Source organism: Protopterus annectens, chromosome 9.part0 (genome assembly GCF_019279795.1).
Source record: "Protopterus annectens isolate FY-2018-M chromosome 9.part0, PAN1.0, whole genome shotgun sequence".
Classification (NCBI taxonomy): Eukaryota; Metazoa; Chordata; order Ceratodontiformes; family Protopteridae; genus Protopterus; species Protopterus annectens.
Genome location: NC_056743.1, coordinates 1,287,016,060 through 1,287,040,991, shown reverse-complemented (window position 1 = coordinate 1,287,040,991; position 24,932 = coordinate 1,287,016,060). Strand labels below are relative to the sequence as shown.

Here is a 24,932-nt window from a genome sequence, read left to right as displayed (position 1 = left end):
CAATTACAGCATGTCTTTGGGAGGTGGGAAGAAACCAGAGTACTAGGTGACATCCTACATGGACACAGGAAGGACATGCAGATTCCACACTAGAAGCACCCCAACTGAGAACTGAACCAGTGAAACAAGTACTGTGAGGCGCCAATACTAATCATTGCATCACTGTGACATAATATACAAAAAACTAGAGAATACCAACATTCCTTCAATGTATTGTTTGACAAGAATGGCCAACAGTGACAAAATAAGTGAAGCAATCAGAAGCAAGTATTATAGAACTGGCACGTGCTACGTAACACCTGCTTGCAAGTTTCTTTGTGAACATAATATTTGGTGGGACATCTGTTACTGTAAAAGCTTAGTGAGAAATTTTTTTTTCAGAAAGATGAGTGAAAACTTTGTGTTACTGTCCACTGCACCACTCTAAAGATTCTCTTAAATGCTAAGAGAAGTCAGGTCTATAAATATGCATTTCCCCCTTCAGAGAATAACTAAAAGTGTATTGTGGGCTGTAGCAGGGCTGTGTCTGGAAGTTGTCTCCTTCAGGGGATTAATGTAATAAGTAGTAGGGAAGAAATCTGACATTCAGATGTAGTAAGTAGTAGGGAAGAAATCTGACATTCAGAAGTACTTATGACAAACACAAAAGATCAGTCACTGGAGTAAGTAAGGGAATTCCTCGTACCAGCCAAGACTGTTGTTACTATACTGAAATTGGCTTCTGGAACAAGGGTGCACCTTTGTTTCATGATACATTTCAGTTGAGGTTACCGTAACACAGGGGAGCCTGTGGATACTTGTCTTTGTCAGTTGTCGATTTAAGTAAACTCCCTTTTCCAAAATAAAGTCTGTCAATTTTTGTTTTTAAATAGTGACGGCTCATTTGCGTATGATCCAGTTCCTTGGCATCAAAACACCAATCAGCAGCCTGCAGGATCTCTCTCCGTGGTAACAACTGTGTGGGGAGTCACCAACACCTCACAAAGCCAGGTAAACCAATTATTCAAATCTCCAAAATGTAAAGTGCAGGTGTTACTGTATTATCACACATACTTAACAAAAACAAGAAAGTGTTCTGAGTAAACATACACTTTGCTATAAGTTCAAGAAATTGCTAAGAGCATAGTCACCATAGCCAGACATATTTTTTGATCCCTTGATTTTGAATGTGAGTACTCCTTTCAGGTTGTTGCATTGCAGCACATCCCTGGAGTCTGTGGTGTTAGTCATTTCAGTGTTACAGTGTAATGCTTTACTCTAGTAGTACAGGCCCATGTGTGGATACACTACTGTAATGTAGTAAGTGATGTGCTTTTGTTTCAGTGCTATAGGTATTTGCCCTGCAAAGAAATGCAGTCTTGTCTTAGTGTTGAAGATATGTGTATGTTCTTCTATAATGTAACCGGTGACGGAGTTCTTTAATTTTGTGGGAACAAGAATTGTACTCCTGTCTCAGTGTTTGCAGGCCTCTGGGAATTTTTGTTATGGTAAAACATCTGATGTAGCTGTGTATCAGTAATGCAAATTCCTGGGTGTTGTGAAGCCATGCTAATAGGTACTACAGCCCTGTGTCAGTAGGACATGTTCCTGGCTGTACTTTTTCGTAATGTACAAATAATGATGTACTTTAGGTCCCCAGAGTGTCCCTACTGTAATTTAGCAGATTATGCTATCCAGTCTAAGGTTATAGGCTACCACTCACCAGCTAATGCAGTGCTGCAGGTTAACGGGTGCCTCGGTGATTGTTAGGAATTCTAGGCAACAGAAAATAGACTGTATTACACGTAATAACATTTGTAAGAGGGGCTAGTACTCTCATTTTATTTTCTACCTAGTTCTTACTGGGGAGTCCCAGCATCCCTTATAAACAATATTACTGGAAGTACATTTTACAGAAACTGTAAATTTACTGATGTTAACTTTTATTTAAGCATAGTAAATACTACTATTATTTAATTAAATTGCCACTATCACTAAATGACTTTATACAACACTGTAAACTAAATGTCTTGCCTTTAACTCCACAGTTGCTTAATAGACTACCATTATGTTACTAATGTGAAGTTTCTTAATTACATCAAAACAATTTGGTGTTTTAACAGTAGTTGCATGGTTCAATTTTCCTAACAGTTGCCATGACATACCAGGTAATGTTGTCCTGACCAATGCTCTGAACTCCCAGTTGTCCCTCTGTTATGTTAGAAGATACCATAGTCTTGTCTTTTTGTGCTGTAGGTTCTGGGATACCTGTATTGTTATGCAGCAGGTAATGCAATCTTGTCTAATGGCTCCAAATTTTTGGATGCACAGATGGAAAATGACAGTCAATGCAGCCCTGTCTATGTAAGTTCCTGGATGCCAAGGTGCAGTTTAGCAAAGGTGGTAGTGAATTATTTATTCAGTACTGTAGGATTTTTAGATAGTGTGGTTTTGTAAAATGTTTGTTTATCTGTGTATGTATGTATGTTTAATGAAAAAGTTCATAGGTCAAGGTACTGTCCATTTTCATGCAAGACTATGAGTGTGCATGAAGGGTTATTTGGTTAATTTGTAAAGTAAAATATGCACAGATTTATTTAATATGCTAACCAGGTAAGCATGCTAGATTTTCTAGAACCTTTATAACCATAGCCGAGGCCAAAAGGACAATATAGATGGACAGTTTAGAGCAGCCAGTGAATAAGCAGACTAAGTACAAGGACCCAATGATACACGTATGAACAGTGTTTGGACTCACAGATGGGTTTCTGTTGGGATTGTGTGTGCATCAAGGTTCAGCTCTGAGCCCACTGCTGTTCATACTGGTGATAGACTACACTTACAAAAGGTTCACAGGAGCAAATCAACAAAGCCGATGTATGCAGACAGTGTGGCATTACAGGCAGACTCTGAACAAGAACTTCAGCAAATGATAGGGAAATGGAATGCAAAACTGCAGGCACATGGGATGGAATTAAGCAGAGATAACACTGTTTTAATAGCAGCAAGTAAGGGAAATCGGAACAAGCTGAAAACTAACATTGAAAGGGAAATAACAGCTTCAGGTATCTGAGAGGGGTGGTTGAGGGGAAGGGAAGATTAAATGAGGAGGTCAAAGCTAGAATCAGTGGGGCTGCAGTCGAATGGCACAGAGTGTCAAGTATAGTTTATGACAGAAGAATGCCAAAGAGGTAAGGTGTGCAAAACAGTGGTGCGACCAGTACTACTGTATGGTAGAGAAACCTGGGCAGGAAAGGCAGAACAGTTGAGGAAGCTGGAGGTGATGGAGCAGAAGTGCCTGAAAAGAATAGCTCATTGCAGATCAGGCAAAGAAATGAGGACATCAGAGCAGAAGCTGAAGTAGCTCCACATGTCTAGTAAAGTACAAATCAATCTGGGGAAGAAGATTTGAGACAGACAGGAAAAAGGCAAGAGGAAACAGGGGCACCATGTCAAGAGATTAATGGATTGTGTGAGAGAAGACGTGTGACAGTCAAGCATAACTGTTGAAGAAGGTAGGAGAATTGCAATGAGTCGAGAGAAATGGAAAGGAAGTAAGAATGTAGCTTTAGTGAAGTGACTTGAATGGTTGCTGCAGTTCATCAGTTGGATAAAATCTATGCAGGTAAACAAGTTGAACGGTTAGATTCTGTGCAACTAAGTTTTTTAATGAATGAATGAATTACTTAATTGTTAACTGGACAGATGGGCTGGTCTAAGGACTCATTTCAGCCACAACCTGGGTCCAAGGACAGAGGCTCCAAGTTGTAAGAGAACATTATAGATTCCTGCATAGTAAGCAGTTTAAACACATCATGTACATAGAGGAGAACACCAGGCATGTAGTCATGCTGAATGGGAGGAACTTGTGTACAGCTTAAGGAGTGGAGTTTGAGTCACATGCTAAGTGAGAACTTGCATACATGTTATGTGAAAACATGGAATGGACAATCATCATAATCACTGGAACCATGTAAGTGCATGTAACAAGTTACAACACTGAATGTATAGCTGTTAGAGTAACTGAAGATATATACCATGCAGAGGGATCGTTACATCAAAGGACCCGAGAGAGAGACAAGCATGCATTTACTTGGTAAGGTAGATTCATTATACTCCATTACGTTATGGGGATGTTCCTTTATGTAGCATACTTGTATAGGGCAAGTTACAACACTGCATGTACAGACATTATAGTAACTGGAACTATACAGAGGAAACAACATGTTATTCACCCCTAGGAACCAGAAAGATAAAAAAGCATTTGCCTAATAAATTTTGTTCTGTAATTGTGATATCCCTTCTTAAAATATGAGGTTGACCCACAGTGGTGGTGCTGCGGTAGCGTTGTCGCCTCACAGTAAGATGCTGTCCGGTTCGATTCACAGCTAAATCGTCTTCTGTGTGGAGACATACGTGAATGGGCGTACCTTCGTTGATGGTTGTGCATCAGGCCTGGCAAGCCGGTATGTAAAAATCAACTGCCAATCATTAGCGGACCAGAGTTCCGCTGTGGCGACCCCTAACCGGGAAAAGCCAAAAGACACAAACAAACAAATATAAGGATGTTTTAAGGCCAATGTTTATAAACCTGCCTCCTTAAGGGGGAGGATGTGTACTATGTACATTTTATAATTACATAAGTAAATATTTGTTGCATTGGCACCAGGACGGAGTTCTACAGCTTGTCTGGGTTTAGTTAATTGTTTACTTTTAAGTTATAGATTATTAACCATTATCAACAATGCAAATGCAGTCATAAAAGTCTTCTGTTTTGCTAAAACTTTAGTTCTGAGTTATGGATATACTGTTTCCTTATGTGTCTCAGTGGGCAGATGATTCTATTTAGTGGGTGTTGTTTTACTAAAGTTTATTTTTTATATGTAGCTGGACTGAGGTCTTTGGAGAGTAAGTGAATTGCCAGAGTGAGCGATAAGGGGTTAAGATATAAGTTTGTTGGTGAGCAGTAAGGGGTTGTTAGCACATACTTGAGTTTTTTGGTGAGTGTAGGCAATAGCTGTTGTACAGTAAGTAGTCATTCATGGTAAACTTGTTTCCATGGTATCAGCTGTAAGCCACTGTGAAGGCATTCATGGTTAGGAATGTTGATGGTCGGTAATGTGTTTTATATTTCAATTACATGCATTGCCTTGTTTTTAGTTTCCAGAAATTCACAAATTCTGCATGTGCCACGAAACTGAGAAAGTTTGTCATTTTATCAGTCATGAGAAAACAACTTGGTGGAAGTGTAGCATCCAAGGACCTGGGGTATAATAGCACTCTTCAGGAGTGTAAATTTTAAACAGGTCTCTTAGACGTCACTCAAGTAGCTGACAATTCTTAGTGCTTACCGTATTGGTGATGATGATGAGCCATCAGTGAGGCATTGCATTTGCAACATCTTACCTGTATTCAGAATATGATGCTACAGCCTGTAAAATAAAATACTGTAGTAGCATAACAAAATATATTCATTGTGTGTCATAGTTCTGTACATGCTTTGGGCTGCCTCCATAGATATCCTGATTAAAACCATCTAGCATTGGCTGTGGTATGGACATTAGTGGAGGGCTAACACACTGTATTTACTCTTTTATTACAGAAGAGTTATTAATGTGTATGTGCCTTTGCTAACTGCATACAGATTGTTGGCAAACATAAAAACATTTGTAGTATTCTGATATAATAGGTTAGGGACCATTCAAACAGTTTGTAACCTTGTCTAAAAATGAATGGTCAAGAGTAAAACATGTTGTTCCCGCCTCTCAAAGCGATTACAAAACTGCATATAGATCATGTTATGGATGCATTTTGGCTGGGGTACAAAGTCCCTGAATGCATGGTGCCTATAAATGTGTACACATCTCATTGTAAAACACAAGTGTGCTAGGGCTATAATGGATTTCATAGTATGTCATTCTTGTATGGTTTGGATAAAGAAAGATATGTGCAGACTAGAGTCATGTTTAAAAAGCAATGCCATTAATTTAAACTGTCAGGCAGTAAAGCTGTATCCATAAAATGGCTGTAAAAATGCTGCCAACATTAATGATGCAGATGATGTAAGCTAATTTTCTCACCAACATTCTATAGTGTTGCAAGATGGAGGTGAAGAACTCAAGGTTAGGTACCTGAACTGAACCTCTCTGCAGACTGAACCAAGTGATGCTCAGACTAAGAGACAAACTCTGCTATCAAGTCTGAAGCCATCACCCACAGCCGAAGTCCAGTATATGTCCTAAATGTTGGGTAAACATTTCAGAAGATGACACAGAAAACATGACAAGTTGAGATGTTTTCAATCAAAGGGCCTATACAGAAAAAAAAGCACTTGTGAAATGAAATGTGACATTCGGGGCATGTCTATACATTTCAGCAAATACCTTCAGAGGAGAGGAATGGCATCACAGCTAGGGCATCCCATGGTGATGTGTTTACCACCCCCAGGACAGGATTGGACACAAATATTGTCCCTTGACAATGCAGTAATGATGCCTTCCCAGTGCATACCAATGATATCCAGTATCATCTCCAGAAAACCACTCACTAAACAGTGTCATCTTTTGAGATGTGCCTTAGCCTGGCTACTTCCATGTTTAGTAGCATCACTCACATGAACAGCATCACCGTCTGTGGTAGTGACATCATCAAAGTTTACATTTGGTATGTAGCTAGCCGATCTGTGTAAACTCACTGGAGAACATAGCAATCCAACACTAGGCATGATAGGATGAATTTTATTTATTTATTTTATTTTATTTTCTTATTGCCTTGATACTACTGTCTGTCTCTGTAATGGGAGAAGTAACTTTCTTATATGTAAGTGTAAAGCCTTTTTATTTTGGGCTAAATCGTCTTTCTGTTTTGAAGCTACTTTTGATCATGCAGAACCTAACTTAGTACATCTGTGTTTTTTAACATCAATCAAAAGAGTCAGTTGCTGCAGTTATCTAAAGTTTTCATTAAGTATACATGCATCTGAATATTTTAGCCAATATTGACTAATACTCTTCTTTTCCATCTGATGCCATTCAACCTTAGACACCTCTTTTAGTGTACCTCACACCGAAAGTTTACTTCTAGAGTAATAAAAGTCAGTAGTCTAATGACACAGCACAAGTAATTGCTGGTGGTGTTCATTCAGTCTGCTTGAGCTCTGGCTTAGAGCAACTCTGAAATGTACCTGGCATGTGTACTTCCTGTGTGAAACACAGTTGGTTCAACTCCTGTTATGCTGCGGCTTTCAGCTCCATGTCTCCTCACATTCGTAATGTACCACCTTGAAGCAATGCTGTTGGGGTATGTGAATTTGCTTACGCACAATATGGGTAACATTGCTGCAGTACATTTGGTTTACTTGGTTGAGAGTAAAGTGGACAGGTTTAAACTTGTTGATTTCTGTTTATTGATTTTGAATACCTAGTTGCTTTTCCCATAGGAGATTACTGCTGATGTGTTTTTTGTGTGTGACGTGGAAGTGATTCAAACTGCTAGACTGTTTTCTTTTTTCTCCACAGTAGTGCAACCCTGTAGTTAGTTTGTGTATGTGTGTGTGTGTGGGGGTGGGGGGGTGGGGGGTAAAGCCATCCAGATGTTCTTCGTGTTTTACTGTTGCAGTCATCACACTTGGGTTATCCTGCCTCAGTCAGCCCGAATACCAGAGGCTTAGTATTTCTGCATCAGTTGCTGTCACTCCAGGACTGATGTCAGATCATCAGTGGTGTAAAATCAGGCAGCCGATGCCATTACATCAGTCTTTCTTGCCGAGGAGCCCGAAGCAGAAGCAGTTCACACAAGTGCCGGTCAGCCGCTACTTGAGTTTTCATTTCTGAATTTGAAGTTGAAGTCTTCTAAAGCTAAGTACCTTGTTGGGGAATCCTTTTTTCTTGCTCTAACCGATGTCAGAAAAAGTTAACAATTGTCTCACCTGTGGAAAGCAAATACCATACTTAGATTTCCATTCTTACTGCGTCACCTGTTTAGGCCCAGACCACGATGTCCCTCGCTGTTTGTTTTGTGCTTTGTTCAGTGCCAGAACTATATGTTGTCGTGCCCTTATCGTAGCTAAATACTTTCACTCTCTATCTCCGTATTCCGAAATGGCTTTGGTGAGCCATCCGACTACCGATCTTCCGAAAAAATGTAAGGATTAAGACAGAGACAGACAGCACAGGTCCAAAACTGCTGACGACGCTTCCATTAAGCTAGTGGCCAGTTCGCCGATACTCGGTGTGGTGCTTTTGCAGCCCCTGATGCCCACTTCTATGGATTCACAGACTGCTACCGAGACCCATTTGGAGTCCGGTATGCTGTGAGACTCTTCTTTGACTAAGGATCCTGTGGATGTCTCTACCTTGGATAGGTCCGGAGCTGCTGAGCAGGCACTGGCTTCTGAGGAAATTCTTTGCACTACTGATATTCGACTCAAACCGACGACTTCTTTTGTGTCTTCAGTTCTTTCTAAAACTACAGAGTTTCTAAGGCTCAGGGTATGAACTATGCCTAAAAAACGATGACCCAAGCTCAAGCACCACTTCCATGTCTCAATCTCAAATGCTTAAAATTGCAGAAGACCTTATCATGCTTATTAAGGGAAGCCAGCCTACCCCTTCTAAAAGAAGAAGAGACTTGTCCCAGCAGCTTTATCTGACCAGGAGTCAGACGACTCTGAGGTTTCTGATTATGAAGACATGCCCTTTTCTGCTTGTGAGGATTCAGATGCAGAGGAATCCATTCCTTCTGCCTCTCCTCCAGAGGATTTTTCTTTTGGTGAAACCCTACATACTTTGAGAGAGCATTTCCTTTGGGAATGCCAGGATTATTCTCAGTCCAAAAGCAGACTCAGGGAATTTTTAGATTTACCACAGCACAGACCCTTAACTATTCTTCCTGGATGTTGTGGATGATGTTTTCATGGAATCCAGTTTAACTCCTGACACCCTACCACCTGCTCCCAGGAAACCTGACAGGTACTACAGAGTCCCTGACTCACACAAATTTCTTTTCAAAAATCCTACTGCTGACCTAGAGGTCATCTCCCAATGACCTAAAGGAATAAAAGCAACCACAGACAAGAATCCCACCCCTTCGAACAGGGATTCCCAAGCTTTAGATAGATGAGGTAAAAAAGTATACACCTCTGCATCTCTTGCCATTGGAGCACTAAATTGCTAGCTCCACATGTTGAAATACCAGTAACATTCAATGGAACTTCTTAAACAAAAATTATCTACCGTTCCAGCTTGTGCAGAAAATAAAGAATTATAGGAGCTTATGCATTCTGCAAACAAAGTTACTAAGCATACCTTGCAATGTGGCTTTGATGACACAGAAGCATCCTGCAGGGCAGCAGTCACAGGTTCTGTACTTAGAAGGCATGCTTGGCTTAAGGAACAGACCTTGCCAGACCATGTCAAATCAAAATTATTGGATGCACCATTGAACAAAGACAATTTGTTTGGTACCAAGACAGAAGAGGATGTTCTTCATGTTTCACTGTTGCAGTCATCACATTTGGGTTATCTGCTTGCAGTAGCCCTCAGTTGGCCTAATTATCAAAGTTTTGGGTCCTGTATCGGTTGCTGTCTCATCTTCCATGATGTCAGGTAGTCAGGGGTATAAAGCATGCAGCTGACGCCATTACATCAGTCTTTCTTGATGTGCGGTGCCCGAAGCAGAAGCGCAAGTAACGGTCGGCCGACTCCTGAAATTTTTGTTTTCGAGTTTCAGAACCGAAGTCTTCAACTAAAGCTAAGTACCCCATTGGGGAAACTTATTTCTTGCTCTAAACCGATGTCAGTAAAAGTCAATAATTGTATTTCTTGTGGAAAGCAAATACCTCGTAAAGATTTTCATTCGTACTGTATTCCTTGCCTAGGCCCTGACCACAACATACCTCGCTGTCGGTTTTGTGCCTTGTTTAAACCACAAACTATTCGTCGTCAGTACATTTTCACTTCTAAATATTTTGGTACTCAGTTCAATTATCCAGATAGGTCTTCAGTAAGCCAGCCGACTACCAACATTCTGAAAAAATGCAAAGATAAAGACAGAGACAGGCCGCCTAGGTCCAAAGCTGCCGATGACACTTCTCCTAAGCTAGTCGCCAGTTCACCAGTACTCAGTGAGGCCATTTTGCAACCCCTGATACCTGCTACTTCAGATTTGCAGGCCTCTTCTGAGACCCATTTGGAGTCCAGTATGCCGCAAGATGCTTCAACTGTGGAACCTGCAGATGTCTCTGCCTTGAATGGGTCCGGAGCCACTGTGCATGCACCGGCTTCTAAGGGTGTATTCAGGCCTACTGACTTGCATAATAAACCGACGCCATCTTCTTCTTCTAAGGCTAAAATTCGAACCATGCCTAGGAAACTGATGCCCAGACCGCATGGTCAGGCATTTATGCCTAAAAAACAAATGGTAAGAATGGCTGAAGACCTTATTACTCTAATCAGGGGAAGCCAACCTTCCCCCTCGAAGTGACCTAGGACTGAATTTGCTTATGATACTTCTGACCAGGATTCTGAAAATTCTGTCTCCTCTGATGACCAGGATTTACCCTTATGCACCTATGAGGATTCTGATGCAGAGGACTCTATTCCTTCTGCTTCTCCCCCAGGGGATTTTTCTTTTGGTAAAACCTTGCATACTCTTAGGGAGCATTTTCACTGGGAAAGCCAGGATTACTCTGATTCTAAAAAGAGGCTTAGAGATTTCTTACTCCTGCCCCAACACAGGCCTTTAGCTATCCATCCTGTGCTGGACATTTTTGACTATGCCTTTTCGGAATCTAGTTTGGTCCCTGACTCTTTACCTCCTGCTCCCAGAAAACCTGATAGATATTACAGGGTTCCTGATTATCGTAAGTTCCTTTTTAAAAATCCTACTGCGGATCCTGAGACCATTTCACAGGGACCCAAGGGCATTAAGGCTACTAATGCCAAAAATCCTGCCCCCTCTGATAGAGATTCCAGGGCCCTGGATAGATGGGGTAAGAAGGTATACACCTCTGCAACTTTGGCCATCAGGGCGTTAAATTGCCAGTTTCATATGCTAAAGTATCAGCAGCATATTATTGGATTGCTTAAACAGAAAATGATGTTGATTCCTGATTGTGCTGAAAATAAGGATTTACAGGATTTAATGCATTCTGCTGAACAGGTTGGAAAACATACTTTGCAATGTGATTTTGATTCACTAGAAGCATCTTGCAGGGCTGCTGTCACCGGGTTTGTACTTAGAAGGCATGCTTGGCTTAAGGAGCAATCTTTGCCAGATCATGTTAAAACTAAATTGCCGGATGCTCCCTTAAATCAGGACTGCCTGTTTTGTGACAAAGCAGAAGATGTTCTTAAAAAGATGGAGGAAAAAGCTAAATCTATGCAAACTGTTAAAGATTTCTTACAAGTGCAGCCTCCTAAATTCAGTAGGCTTTGGCCCTCAAAAAATTGATCCTTTCCTGCCTCTTCCAGGACTTCTCAGTTCAAACCCAGAACCAGCAGAACACCCAGGCTTCAGTCTCAGCTACGCACAGGACTAAGCAGTGGGGGGCTCCCACTTCCAAATCAGGGAGTAGTAAGACTCCCCCTATGGTAAGCTGTCTCAGTGACTTAACTTTAACACTTCCAAGCACTTCTCAAATGACTGCTCCTTTAGGGGGAAAGATTGCTTTGCAAGCAAAAAACTGGGAACTCATTACCCAGGACAAATGGGTTTTAAACAGTTTCTCAAGGATACATATTTCACTTCCACACATTACCAACCCCAAACAGTTGGCCAGATCTACCCCCAAATCAGTGGGCAGAGGCTCAAAAGCAAGTACTCTCTCTCTTATGATTAAAGGCTATTCAGACTGTACCAGAAGAGGAAAAGGGACAAGGTTTCTACTCAAGACTTTTCCTAGTACCCAGAAAAGACAACTCATGGTGTCCTATCCTGGACCTATCTATCCTAAACACCTTTTTGGTGATTCCAAAATTCAAGATGCTAACTCTACACCAGTTGCTTCCCATGATAGGCAAAGATGCCTGGTTGGCAGCTCTGGATTTAAAGGAAGCCTACCTGCACATCCCAATCAGGGAATCTTGCAGAAGATACCTACACTTCAAAGCAGGCTGCATGCATCGTCAGTTCTCTGCACTGCCCTTTAGCTTATCTACTGCACCCAGGGTATTCACAAAGTGCCTAGCTCCAACCATTGCATTTTGCAGGCAGAGAAATATTCAAATATATCCGTACTTGGACGATTGTCTAATTCAGGCAGAAAGCCAGGACATACTTCTGAATCATCTGGCATTTATACAAAAGGTGTTAACTTGTCTGGGGTACACCATAAACGAAAAGAAATCACAGCTGGTACCCTGTCAACAAATTATATTCCTGGGAGCAAGCTTGAACACAACTTCCCAGATGGCTTTCCTCATGCCAGAGAAACAAATTCATTTGACAACTTACTTCAGACTAGTGGCCACAAAAACCCTGCTATCTGCAAGGCAAATACTGCAAGGTTTGGGGTTCATGGCCTCGTTCATTCTACTAATTCCATAAGCAAGACTGCGTATGAGGAAACTACAATGGTATCTAAAAAGCCTATAGGTTCATAGGTTCATACTAGGCTATCTGCGCTAGGGCATTTATAAGCCTAGCCAGAGTGTGTTTGGCTTTCTCCACCCATTTTAAATGAATTTTGCTATGCCCTTTTTCAAGGTTAGTATACTGTGCCTCTGTCTTACAGTGACACAGAAGTGATACCCGGGGTAAACCTACGATCTCCCATCCACTCATCAAAATTCCTCTTGAGAGTCAGTGAGGGACTCTGCCTAACCTGGACTGGGATTTTATTCCAGAGTGAAGGGAGCCTCTGGGTTATGAATCTGTCCCTCCAGCATGTCCTATTTATTTCAATGCTGAGGTTCAAATCTCTTGAGCGCGTAGCTCGATGGGATTTGGATTTTCTGAGGTGTAGCATGTCCATTAATTCTGGGTTGGACATGGCTTTATACGTCAGGCACAGATCGCCTCTGAGCAGGCGGTATGCCACTGAGTAGAGCTGGAGTTTCTTTAACCGGGCAGCATATGGCATCTGTTTGAGCCCTTTGATCCTCTTGGTGAGGTACTTTTGGGGTCTTTCCAGTTGCTGCAGGTGTCTGGTAAGGTACATCCCAAAAGGGGCATTGTACTCAATTATGGGCCTGATGAGGGATGAGTAAAGAGGCACGATGACCTCCCCTGATCTAGATGTGAATCCCTTCATGCTTAGGTGGGCTATATAAAATGTTTTTCTAACCACTTTGGCCACGTGGTTTTCAAATGAGAGATTATGGTGTCAACATTCTTAAGATCTAGAAACAATGATTCCTATCATACCTTACACTGCATGAACCAAAAAGAAAAGATGAACTGAAGACCACAGACGAAGAATCCACTTAAAACACCAGTTTATTGCACCTGTAGCGCTTCGGCAACCGCTATCATACCTTGCCTGTGGTTAGAATTCCTTTGGTGGGCAGAGGCCTGCCACCAAAACAAGGGACTACCATTCACTCTACCCCTTGCTGCCCAAACCCTAACAACAGAAGCATCAGACTATGCATGGGGGGGCTCACCTGGCAGGGAAGTGCATTCAGGGCGAATGGAACCCAAGTCAAATGCACCTGTATATCAATCAAAAAGAAATGTTAGCTGTACAGAATGCTCTGACAGCCTTCAAGGACCACATCCTTCCAGGACAATTAATGGTAAAGACGGACAACACCACTGTTATGTGGTACATAAACAAGCAGGGGGGTACCCATTCTTACCCCCTCTGCAGACTAGCCATGGCTCTGTGGAACACAGCCTTGCACTACCAAGTTCATCTACAGGCTCATTTCCTGCCAGGAAAACTAAATGCACTGGCAGATGAACTAAGCAGAAATCTCATGGACCCACATGAGCGGAAACTGGAACCAAATATTTTCAACATGTTGATCAACGAATGGGGGATCCCAGATATAGACCTGTTTGCCTCCCCCCCCCCAGGACTACCAATTGGACAAATTCTGCACAAGGACTCCCTACAAACAAGCTTGGAGAGTGGATGTTCTGTCCTTCAGCTGGAAAAATCTGTCAGTTTATGCCTTTCCTCCTTTGCCTCTCTTCAAAGTACTACTAAAGATCAAACAGAACAAACTAAGGATGATACTGATTGCACTAGACTGGCCACGCCAACACGCCCTCTTGCGCAGTGTGTCACAGCTGGTCCCATGGCACCTAACTCAGACCCCTACCCTGCTGTCTCAGCAGAAGAGCCAGGTTCTGCACCCCCAGCTTCAAACCCTGAACCTGGCAGCCTGGCTAATTACCTAATTTCTCTGTTACCATCCCTCAGTAAACAAGTGTTGGATGTCATTTTGGAGGCAAGACGGCCTAGTACTAGAAAATCTTATGCTGAAAAATGTAAAGTTTCTGTGCCTGAAACCAAACTCAAGGGATGGCCACAACAGCACCCAGTTTACCTCAGATTCTTCAATACTTAACTTAGATGCTTCACAAGGGCCTTTCCTTTTCCTCCATCAAAATTCATGCCTCAGCCATTTCAGCTCATTACAACACGGAACAACCCCTCTTTTCTCACCCACTGCTCAAGCAGTTCCTCAGAGGGGCCAAAAACTTAAAACCACCCAGGAGAGCCCCAACTCCAGCCTGGGGCCTTAATTTTTTATTGGAAAAACTCACTCTTCCTCCTTTTGAGCCAACCGCAACTGCAGAGTTAAAATTCCTTTCTTGAAAAACTGCTTTCCTTTTAGCAATCATTTCAGCAAGAATGGTATCTGAATTACAGGCCCTTACAGCAGTGGAGCCTTTCATCATCTTTCATGCATACAGGGTGTTTCTCAGCACCAATCCCTCTTTCATGCCCAAGGTGGCATCCAGTGTGGCTCTTAAACAGTCCATTCATTTGCCAACCTTCTTGTCTAATCCATAGAACAAAGGGGAACGGATACTGCACTCCTTAGATGTGCACAGAAAACTTAAGATTTTACTTGGACAGGACTAAACCTCTAAGGAAATCTGAACAACTGCTGGTGATATTTGCTGTAGGGGCAGAGGGGAAGGGTATTTCAAAGCAAACCATTTCTAAATGGATAGGCTATTGCATTAATTTATGCTATAAGCACCATGGAAAACCTATCCCACAGGGGATTAGACCCCATTCAACCAGGGCTGCATTTACCTCTACAGCCTTTCTCAGAGGTGTCCCTACCAAAGACATCCTAGAAGCTGCTACCTGGAGTTCTGTACGTACCTTCACCAAGCGTTACCATTTGCCAATTTTCTCTAAATCCAGAGCTGGCTTTGCCACTGCAGTCTTGCAGGGCCTTATAGCTGGTCCTAATGCTATCTAAATTCCTCCATCCATCCTTAGCTTTGGGAATCTACCCAAATGTGATGACTTCAATAGTGAAACACGAAAAACATAGTACAGTTGTGTACACTTACCATAAATGTAGATGTTCGAGTCTATTCACTGTTGCATTCCTGGTTACCCTCCCTCCAGCCCCCTGACTTATTTTGGCTATACCTCTGTTCTCCTTTACTATACTTAAAAGCTTTTTGGTGTATTTGCTTTTTTGTTGGCGCTATAACCTTGTATATATATATATATAAATATAAATATATATATATATATATATATATATATATATATATATATATATATATATATTTATTTGCTTCCCATTAAGGGGGGGCACCTGACATCTGGGGCAAGAAAAACTGATGTAATGGCGTCGGCTGCATGCTTTATACCCCTGACTACCTGACGTCATGGAAGATGAGACAGCAACCGACGCAGGACCCAAGACTTTGATAATCAGGCCGACTGAGGGCTACTGCAAGCAGATAACCCAAATGTAAGTCCAGTCTCCGGGATTCAGTAGGCATCTCTCCCTGGGTCCTTTCCAGCCTCATCAAGACTGGCTCAGACTACACCTAGGGGAAGTAGACCCCCCCCCCCCAGACAGCAGTCCCAGGGAATGCAGTGATCTAAGCAATGGAGTACCTCCACTTCTAAAACGGGGAGTGCTAAGCCACCCCTTTATGGCAAGAACTCACAATGACTTTACAACTCTACCCCTTACCTCTGCCCACCTGCCTGTGCCCCTAGGAGGAAAATTTGCCTCCCATGCAAAAAACTGGGCCTCCATTACCAATGACTGATGGATACTCAACATAGTGTCCCAGGGGTAAACATTTTATTTCCACACACTGCCAACCTCAAAAGAGTTCCCAAATCTTCCTCCAAACCAGTGGGCAGAGGCTCAAATCAAAGTTCAATCCCTGCTCTCCATAAGGGCAATACAGCCTGTTCCTACAGACCAGATAGCCCAAGGTTTATATTCCAGACTTTTCCTGGTACCCAGAAAAGAGGGCACCTGGTGCCCAATCCTGGCTCTATCAATTCTAAACACCTTCCTGGTGATACCAAATTCAAAATGCTCTCCCTCCAGCAGCTTCTTCCTGTGCTATCCAAAGATGCTTGGTTAGCCAACTTAGACCTAAAAGATGCCTAGCTGCACATCCCAATCAGGGATTCTTGCAGGAAATATCTGCATTTTGCGGCAGGATCTATGCACTTTCAGTTCTCTGCTCTTCCCTTTGGCTTATCCAGTGCTCCCAGAGTTTTCACAAATTGCCTGGCTCCAGCCATTGCTTTTTGCAGACAAAGAAATATTCAAATTGACCCCTACTTAGATGACTGCCTCATTCAGGCAGACAGTCAGGAAAAGCTGTTACAGCACCTGACCTTTGTAAAGGACCTACTGACCTCACTAGGATACACTATAAACGAAAAGAAATCCAAACTAGTCCCCAGTCAGAAAATTGTATTCCTGGGAGCAAGCCTGGACACAGCTTCCCAGCTGGCATTCCTTACTCCAGAAAAACAAGCCTATCTGGCAGGCTACTTCTCTCAGCTAGCCACCATAACCCAGTTATCTGCAAGGAAGATCCTGCAAGCTTTAGGGTTCATGGCTTCCTGCATTCTACTAATTCCATATGCCAGACGGCATATGAGTAAACTTCAGTGGTACTTAAAAAGCCTTTGGTGTCAACACTCTCAGGACATGGAAACTGTCATACCTATGATACCTTGTCTAAGGAAAGATTTTCTTTGGTGGGCAGCAGCATGCAACCATAACAAGGGCCTTCCCTTTTCACAACCCCCATGATGCCCAGACTCTAACCACAGATGAATCAGACTATGCCTGGGGTGCGCACCTGGATGGCAGGTGCATTCAGATCCACTGGAGCCCAAATAAAATACATCTGCACATCAACCAAAAAAAGATGCTAGCTGTTCAGCATGCTCTGACAACTTTCAGACATCTACTCTCTCAGGGGACTCTATTAATCAAAACAGACACCACAGTGATGTGGTACATCAACAAGCAGGGAGGAAGTCACTCTTATCCACTCTGTAGGCTAGCCATGACCCTTTGGCACACGGCTTCAGCTATGCAAATTCACCTGCTGGCACAATTCCTGCCAGGCAACCAAAACTCTCTGGCAGACAACTTAAGCAAAAAATCTCCTTGACCCACATGAGTGGCAATTAATCCACAGCGCCTTCAGCCTCATAACCCAGAAATGGGGTACCCCAAAGGTGGACCTATTTGCCTCCCACAACAACCACCAGCTCAGCAAATTCTGCACCAGGGAACCTCACAGCAAGGCCTGGAAAGTGGATGCCCTATCCTTCCAATGGGTAAACCTCTTGACCTATGCATTTCCCCCTCTACCTCTTCTTTCAAGGGTACTACTCAAAATAAAGGAGGAAAAACCAAGAGCAATCCTGATTACCCCAGACTGGCCATGCTCACACTGATACACACTACTGCACAGTCTGTCACCGCTGCCTCCATGGTACCTCCCTCAGATTCCAACTCTCCTGACCCAGCAGAATGGAGAATTCTTGTATCCACAATTGCAGACCCTGAACCTGGCAGCCTGGCTTATTCCTTGATGTCTCCTCCAGTGGCCAGCCTAAGCAAGCAAGTCCTGGACGTTATACGTGAAGCCAGACATCCTGGCACTAGAAAATCCTATGCTGACAAGAGGAAAAGGTATTGGTCCTGAATCCAGGCTAAAGGAGCTGAACCAGCACAGCCATCCCTAACTCTCATCCTGGATTGTCTAGCAGACCTACTTCACTGGGCCTCTCCTTCTCTTCTATTAAAATTCATGCCTCTGCCATCTCTGCTCATTACAGCACAGAGCCACCTCTCTTTTCCCACCCTCTCATCAAGCAGTTCCTAAGAGGGGCTAACAACTTAAGGCCACCCAGAAGAGCTCCTACCCCAGCTTGGGACCTTAACTTTGTGCTGGAAAAGCTCATGCTACCCCCCCCCCCCCTTGAGCCTGCAGCTTCAGCAGAGTTAAAATTCCTCTCTTGGAAAACAGTCTTGCTTCTGGCCATCACTTCAACTAGAAGAGTGTCTGAGCTACAAGCACTCATGGCTGTGGAGCCCATCATCATTTTTCATGCTGACAGGGTCTCCCTCAGAAGTAACCAAACTTTCATGCCTAAAGTGGTGTCCAGTGTGGCTCTTAACCAATCTGTTCATTTGCCCACTTTTTTCCCTTAGCCTCAAAATAAGGGGGAAAGGATCCTGCACTCTTTAGATGTGCACAGACAGCTCAGATTCTACCTGGATAGGACTAAGCCCTTTAGGAAAACTGACCAGTTACTAGAGGCCATATCCAAACAAACCATCTCCAAATGGATAGCACACTGTATCCATTTCTGTTACAAACACCACAGGAAACCACCCCCTCAGGGGGTCAGGACACATTCCACTAGGGCAACTTCCACCTCTGCAGCTTTTCTCAGATAGGTCCCTACCAGGGACATCCTAGAGGCCGCAACATGAAGTTCTGTTCATAACTTCACCAAGCATTACCACCTGCCTATCTTTTCCAAATCCAGGGCAGGCTTTGCAACTTCAGTCTTGCAGGGCATTCCAGCCAGCCCCAACACTTCTTGACTGCCTCCACCCTTCATTTCAGCTTTGGGAATCAACCCAAGTGTGATGACTGCAACAGTGAAACACGAAGAACATAGTACAAATGTTCTTCGTGTTTCACTGTTGGAGTCATTACACTTGGGTTATCTGCCTGCAGGTAGCCCTCATCGGCCCGAGTACCATAGTCTTGGGATTTCTGCATCGGATGCTGTCGCTTCTTCCATGACGTCAGGTCATCAAGGGTATAAAACAGGCAGCCGACACCATTACATCAGTCTTTCTTGCCGAGAAAGAGCCCGAAGCAGAAGCAGTTCGCAAATGCCGGTCGGCTGCTACCTGAAATTTTCGTTTTTCGAGTTTCAAACCTGAAGTCTACTAAAGCTAAGTACCCCGTTGGGAATTCTTTTTTCTTGCTCTAACCAATGTCAGAAAAAGTTAACAATTATCTTGCCTGTGGAAAGCAAATACTTCACAGAGATTTTCATTCTTACTGCGTCACCTGTTTAGGCCCAGATCATGATGTCCCTCTCTGTCGGTTTCGTGCCTTGTTTAACACCCGAACCATTAGTCTTTGGGCTATTTTTGTCACTAAATTCTTTTGCTCTTGTTCTCTGTATTCTGAAATAGCTTCGGTAAGCCATCCGACTACCGATCTTCTGAAAAAGTGCAAAAATAAAGACAAGAGACAGACCGCATAGGTCAAAAACTGCAGACAATGCTTTCGTTAAGCTAGTTGCCAGTCCGCCGGTACTCATTGAGGCACCTTTGCAGCCCTTGATACCCACTTCTACAGATTTGCAGGCCTCTGCTGAGACCCATTCAGAGTCTGGTATGCCGTGAGATGCTTCTTCAACTATGGAACCTGTGGGTCTAGAGCTGCTGTGCAGGCACCGGCTTCTGAGGGTGCATTCCGACCTAACGATATTTGCATTAAACCGACATTAGCTAAAAGTACTGGGTTTCTCAAGCCCAGAGTATGCACTATGCCTGGAAAACCAACAACCAGAGTGCATGCTCAAGGTCCCATGTCTCAAAAACAAATGCTTCGAATGGCTGAAGACCTTATCACCCTAATTAGGGAAAGCTAGCCTTCCCCTTCTAAGAGACCAAGAATTGAGTTTCTTTCTGATTCTACATACGAGGAGTCCGATGACTCTGACCCTTCTGATTACCAGGACATATCCTTATCTACCTATGAGGATTCTGATGCAGAGGAATCCATTCCCTCTCCCTCTCCTCCAGAGGATTTTTCTTTTGGTGAAACCTTGCATACTTTAAGAGAGCATTTCTGCTGGGAATGCCAGGATTATCCTCGGTCTAAAAAGAGACCTAGAGAATTTTTAGAGTTGCCTCAGCACAGTCTCCTAGCTATACCCCCCTGTCCTGGATGTTGTAGATGATGTCTTTATGGAATCCAGTATTACTCCAGACACTTTACCACCAGCCCCTAGAAAACCTGACGGGTACTACAGAGAACATGATTCTCACAAATTTCTCTTTAAGAATACTACTGCGGATCCTGAGACCCACTTCCCAGGCTATTACAGCCAAAAACCCTATTCCTTCAGACAGGGATTCCAGAGCTTTAGACAGATGGGGTAAGAAGGTATATACCTCTGCAACTCTTGCCATCAGGGCATTGAATTGCCAGTTTCATATATTGAAGTACCAGCAACATATTATAGAACAAATTAAACAAAAAATGGTGTTACTTCCAGATTGTGCAGAAAATAAAGATTTACAAGAGTTAATGCATTCTGCAAACCAAGTTAGTAAGCATACTTTGCAGTGTGGCTTTGATGCCCTAGAAGCTTGCAAGGCTGCAGTCACTGGATCTATACTGAGAACTCATGCTTGACTGAAGGAACAAACCTTGCCAGACCATGTCAAATCAAAATTACTAGATGCTCCTTTAAATCAGGACTGTTTGTTTGGCAGCAAAGCAGAAGAGGTTCTTAAAAAGATGGAAGAAAAAGCTAAATCTATGCAAACTGTTAAAGAATTCTTACAAGTGGAGCCACCTAGATTCAGTAGGCATTGGCCTACAAAAAACTAGTCCTTTCCAGCCCCTTCCAGGCCATCTCAGTCCAAACCCAGGGGAACCAGACCACCAAGACTACAGTCTCAGGGTATGCAGAGATCTAAACAATGGAGTGCTCCCACCTCAAAAACAGGGAGTGGCAAGCCACCCCCTTATGGTAAAAGTTCACAATGACTTGTCAATTATCCTTCCCAGCCCATCTACTTGCATCCCTAGGAGGAAAACTTGCCCTTTGTGCCAAAAACTGGATGTCCATTACTCAAGACCGATGGGTTCTAAACATTGTATACCAGGGGTACAGATTCTACTTCCATTCCTTGCCAACCCCAAGTGGGTTTCCAGTCCTTCTTCCAAACCAGTGGGCTGAGGCTCAAAAGCAAGTACATTCCCTGCTGAATGTCACCGCCATCCAACCTGTTCCATTAGAACAAAGGGGACAGGGTTTCTACTCCAGGCTGTTCCTGGTGCCCAGAAAAGAGGGATTTTGGCATCCAATCTCAAAACCTTTCTGGTGGTCCCAAAATTCAGACTGCTAACCCTGCAACAGCTTCTCCCTATGCTAGCCAAGGATGCCTGGCTACTCACCCTAGACTTAAAAGAAGCTTATCTGCACATCCCCATAAGGGAGTCTTACAGGAGATATCTATGCTTCAGGGCAAGCTCTGTGCACTGTCAGTTCTCTGCACTTCCCTTTCCCTTATCTACTGCACCCAGAGTATTCACAAAGTGCCTGGCTCCAGCCATTGCATACTGCAGGCAGAGAAATATCCAAATTTTCCCATACTTGGACGATTACCTGATTTAGGCAGACAGTCAGGAAATACTACTTCAACATCTGGCATTTATAAAAAGACCCTTATTTTCATTGGGGTACACCATCAAAGAAAAGAAATCACAACTGGTGCCCAGTCATAAAAATTGTATTCCTGGGAGCAAGCTTGAACACAACTTCCCAGATGGCCTTTCTCACTCCAGAAAAACAGATCTATTTGAAAAACTACTTGAAACACATGGCCACCAAAACGCAGCCATCTGCAAGGAAAATACTGCAAGCCCTAGGGTTCATGGCCTCATGCATTCTGCTAATTCCATGTGCAAGACTGCATATGAGAAACTTCAATGGTACTTAACAAGTCTTTGGTGCCAACATTCTCAGGACCTGGAAACAGTCATTCCGATCATTCCTTTTCTAAGGGCAGAGTTCCTTTGGTGGGCAGAAGCATGCAACCACAACAAGGGACTGCCTTTCACTCAACCCCTCGCCACCCAAACCCTGACTACAGACGCATCAGACTATGCATGGGGGTCTCACATGGCAGGCAAATGCATTCAGGGAAAGTGGAGCCCAGGACAAATTCTCTTGTACATCAATCAAAGAGATGTTAGCTGTACAGTATGCTCTGACAGCCTTCAAATACCTAATCCTTCCAGGACAGCTGCTGATAAAAACAGACAACACCACAGTTATGTGGTACATAAACAAGCAGGGGAGAACCCATTCTTACCCACTCTGCAGGTTAGCCATGGCCCTGTGGAATACAGACTTGAGCAAGCAAGTGCATCTGCAAGCTCAGTTCCTGCCAGGGAAACAGAATTTACTGGCAGCCGACTTAAGCAGAAATCTCCTGGACCCACATGATTGGAAATTGGAGGCCAACACCTTCAACCTTCTAATTCAGAGGTGGGGGTGCCTCCCTCGAGAACCACCAGCTGAGCAAATTTTGCACCATGAACCCTCACAGCAGGGCCTGGAAGTGGATGCCTTATCCTTCAAATGGGAAAACCTCTCAATTTATGCCTTTCCCCCTCTGCCCCTCCTCTCAAAGCTACTACTCAAGATCAGACAGGACAGACCAAGGGCAATTCCTTTCTTGGAAAACAGCCTTGCTTTTAGCCATAACCTCAGCTAGAAGAGTGTCTGAGTTACAGACATTAATGGCTGTGGAACCCTTCATTATTTTCCATGCTGACAGGGTTTCCCTCAGGACTAACCCGTCCTTTATGCCTAAGGTGGTCTCCATTGTGGCTCTAAACCAAGCCATCCATTTGCCAAGCTTCTTCCCTAATCCTCAAAATAAACGGGAGAGGATCCTGCACTGCTTGGACATGCACAGACAGCTCAGGTTCTACCTTGACAGGACTAAACCTTTCAAATAATCTGACCAACTGCTAGTCAGCTTTGTTACAGGGGCAGAGGGCAAGGCCATTTCAAAGCAAACCATTTCCAAATGGATTGCACACTGCATCCATTTATGCTACAAGTACCATGGAAAACCTACACCACAGGGGATCAGAACACATTCCACTATGGCTACTTCCACCTTTACAGAATTTCTCAGGGGAGTCCCTATCAGGGACATTCTGGAAGCTGCAACCTGGAGCTCTGTACAAACCTTCACCAAGCATTCCTATTTACCTATTTTTTCTAAATCCAGAGCTGGATTTGCTACAGCAGTCTTACAAGGCCTGCTAGCCAGCCCTAACCCCTCTTGAATGCCTCCACCCTTCCTCAGCTTTGGGAATCAACCCAAGTGTGATGACTGCAACAGTGAAACATGAAGAACATAGTGCAGTTGTGTACACTTACCATAAATGTAGTTGTTCGAGTGTATTCACTGTTGCAGTCCAGGTTTCCCTCTCTCCAGCCCCCTGTTTTTCTCTATCCTTTCTACCTATCCTCCATATGGCCATTTTTTATGGCAAGGGTATTTACTTTTTACTGGTGGTGTTCCACACTATATACTAGCTTCCCGTTTGGAGGGCTCCTGACATCTGTGGCAAGAAAAACTGATCGGCTGCCTGTTTTGTACCCCTGACAACCTGACATCATGGAAGAAACGACAGCAACCGATGCAGAAATCCCAAGACACTGGTATTCAGGCCGACTGAGGGCTACCTGCAAGCAGATAACCCAAGCATGATGACTGCAACAGTGAATAAACTCGAACAACTACATTTATGGTAAGTGTGCAAAACTGTACTTTGTGTACACTTACCATAAATGTAGATGTTAGAGTGTATTCACTGTTGCAGTCCTGGATGTTCTTCATGTTTCACTGTTGCAGTCATTACATTTGGGTTATCTGCTTGCACTAGCCCTCAGTCAGCCTGTTTAACAAAGTCTTGGATCCTAAGTCGGTTGCTGTCTCTTCTTCCATGACGCGTGTCAGGTATAAAAATGCAACACGCTATTTTTATTTTATTTTATTTTACATTTGTTGACCGGGCTAGTCCAGCTGGATCATTTCCATTTTCAGTGGAGGCCCGGGGAGAAAAGCTCCACAATTAAAACAAGGTTAAACATTTAAGCAACAATGCATACATTTTAGTGTAGTAGAAAATACAGCGAAAAAAAAACAGGTAAAAAACAAATAGCCTAAGCTATATATTCATATTTTTTTTTTTTTTTTTTTTTAGAACAGTACAGTAATTTAGTCATTTGAAATAGCAGGGAAAGATAGTGATTTTTACGTAGGGAGGTATGGCTGAAGAGCGAAGAAGTCATTTAGTCTGGATTGGTACAGGAGCAGAGCCAGAAGTTGTTAAGATGTAATAGAAGTTGTTTTTTGAAAAGTTGAAAGGAGTCTAGTGAGGTAATGTGTGGGTGGAGGTTATTCCATATTTTCCCTATGGAGTTTGAAAATAGACAGTTACCTGCTGAATTTGTAATTCTAGTTGTGGTGACTTGTATCTTTTCGCAGATCGCAACTGTTTCAAGTTTTTGTAGGAGTAAGGAGGTTACTGAGAGCTGGTGTTTTGTTGGTTGATAAAGAATGTTATGTGTAATTAAGAGTTGTTGATAGATAAGCTTGTTAGGTAGTTCTAACCATTGTAATTGTTTTAAGTTATTACAGTGGTGAGTTCTGTACTGGGATGCTGTGGCAAACGGGCTATATTATGATAGGATG

General features: G+C 43.2%; 1 protein-coding gene across 5 annotated transcripts in view; it reads left to right on the top strand.

Moving 5' to 3' along the window:
- ZMIZ2 (zinc finger MIZ-type containing 2) overlaps window positions 1–24,932 on the top strand; it is a 698,887-nt gene that overhangs the window by 358,395 nt on the left and 315,560 nt on the right. For all 5 annotated transcript variants that reach the window (XM_044084229.1, XM_044084228.1, XM_044084227.1 and 2 more), the window contains exon 3: window positions 873–990. In XM_044084229.1, the coding sequence (XP_043940164.1) occupies window positions 873–990 (118 nt within the window). The remainder of the gene's footprint in view (window positions 1–872; window positions 991–24,932) is intronic.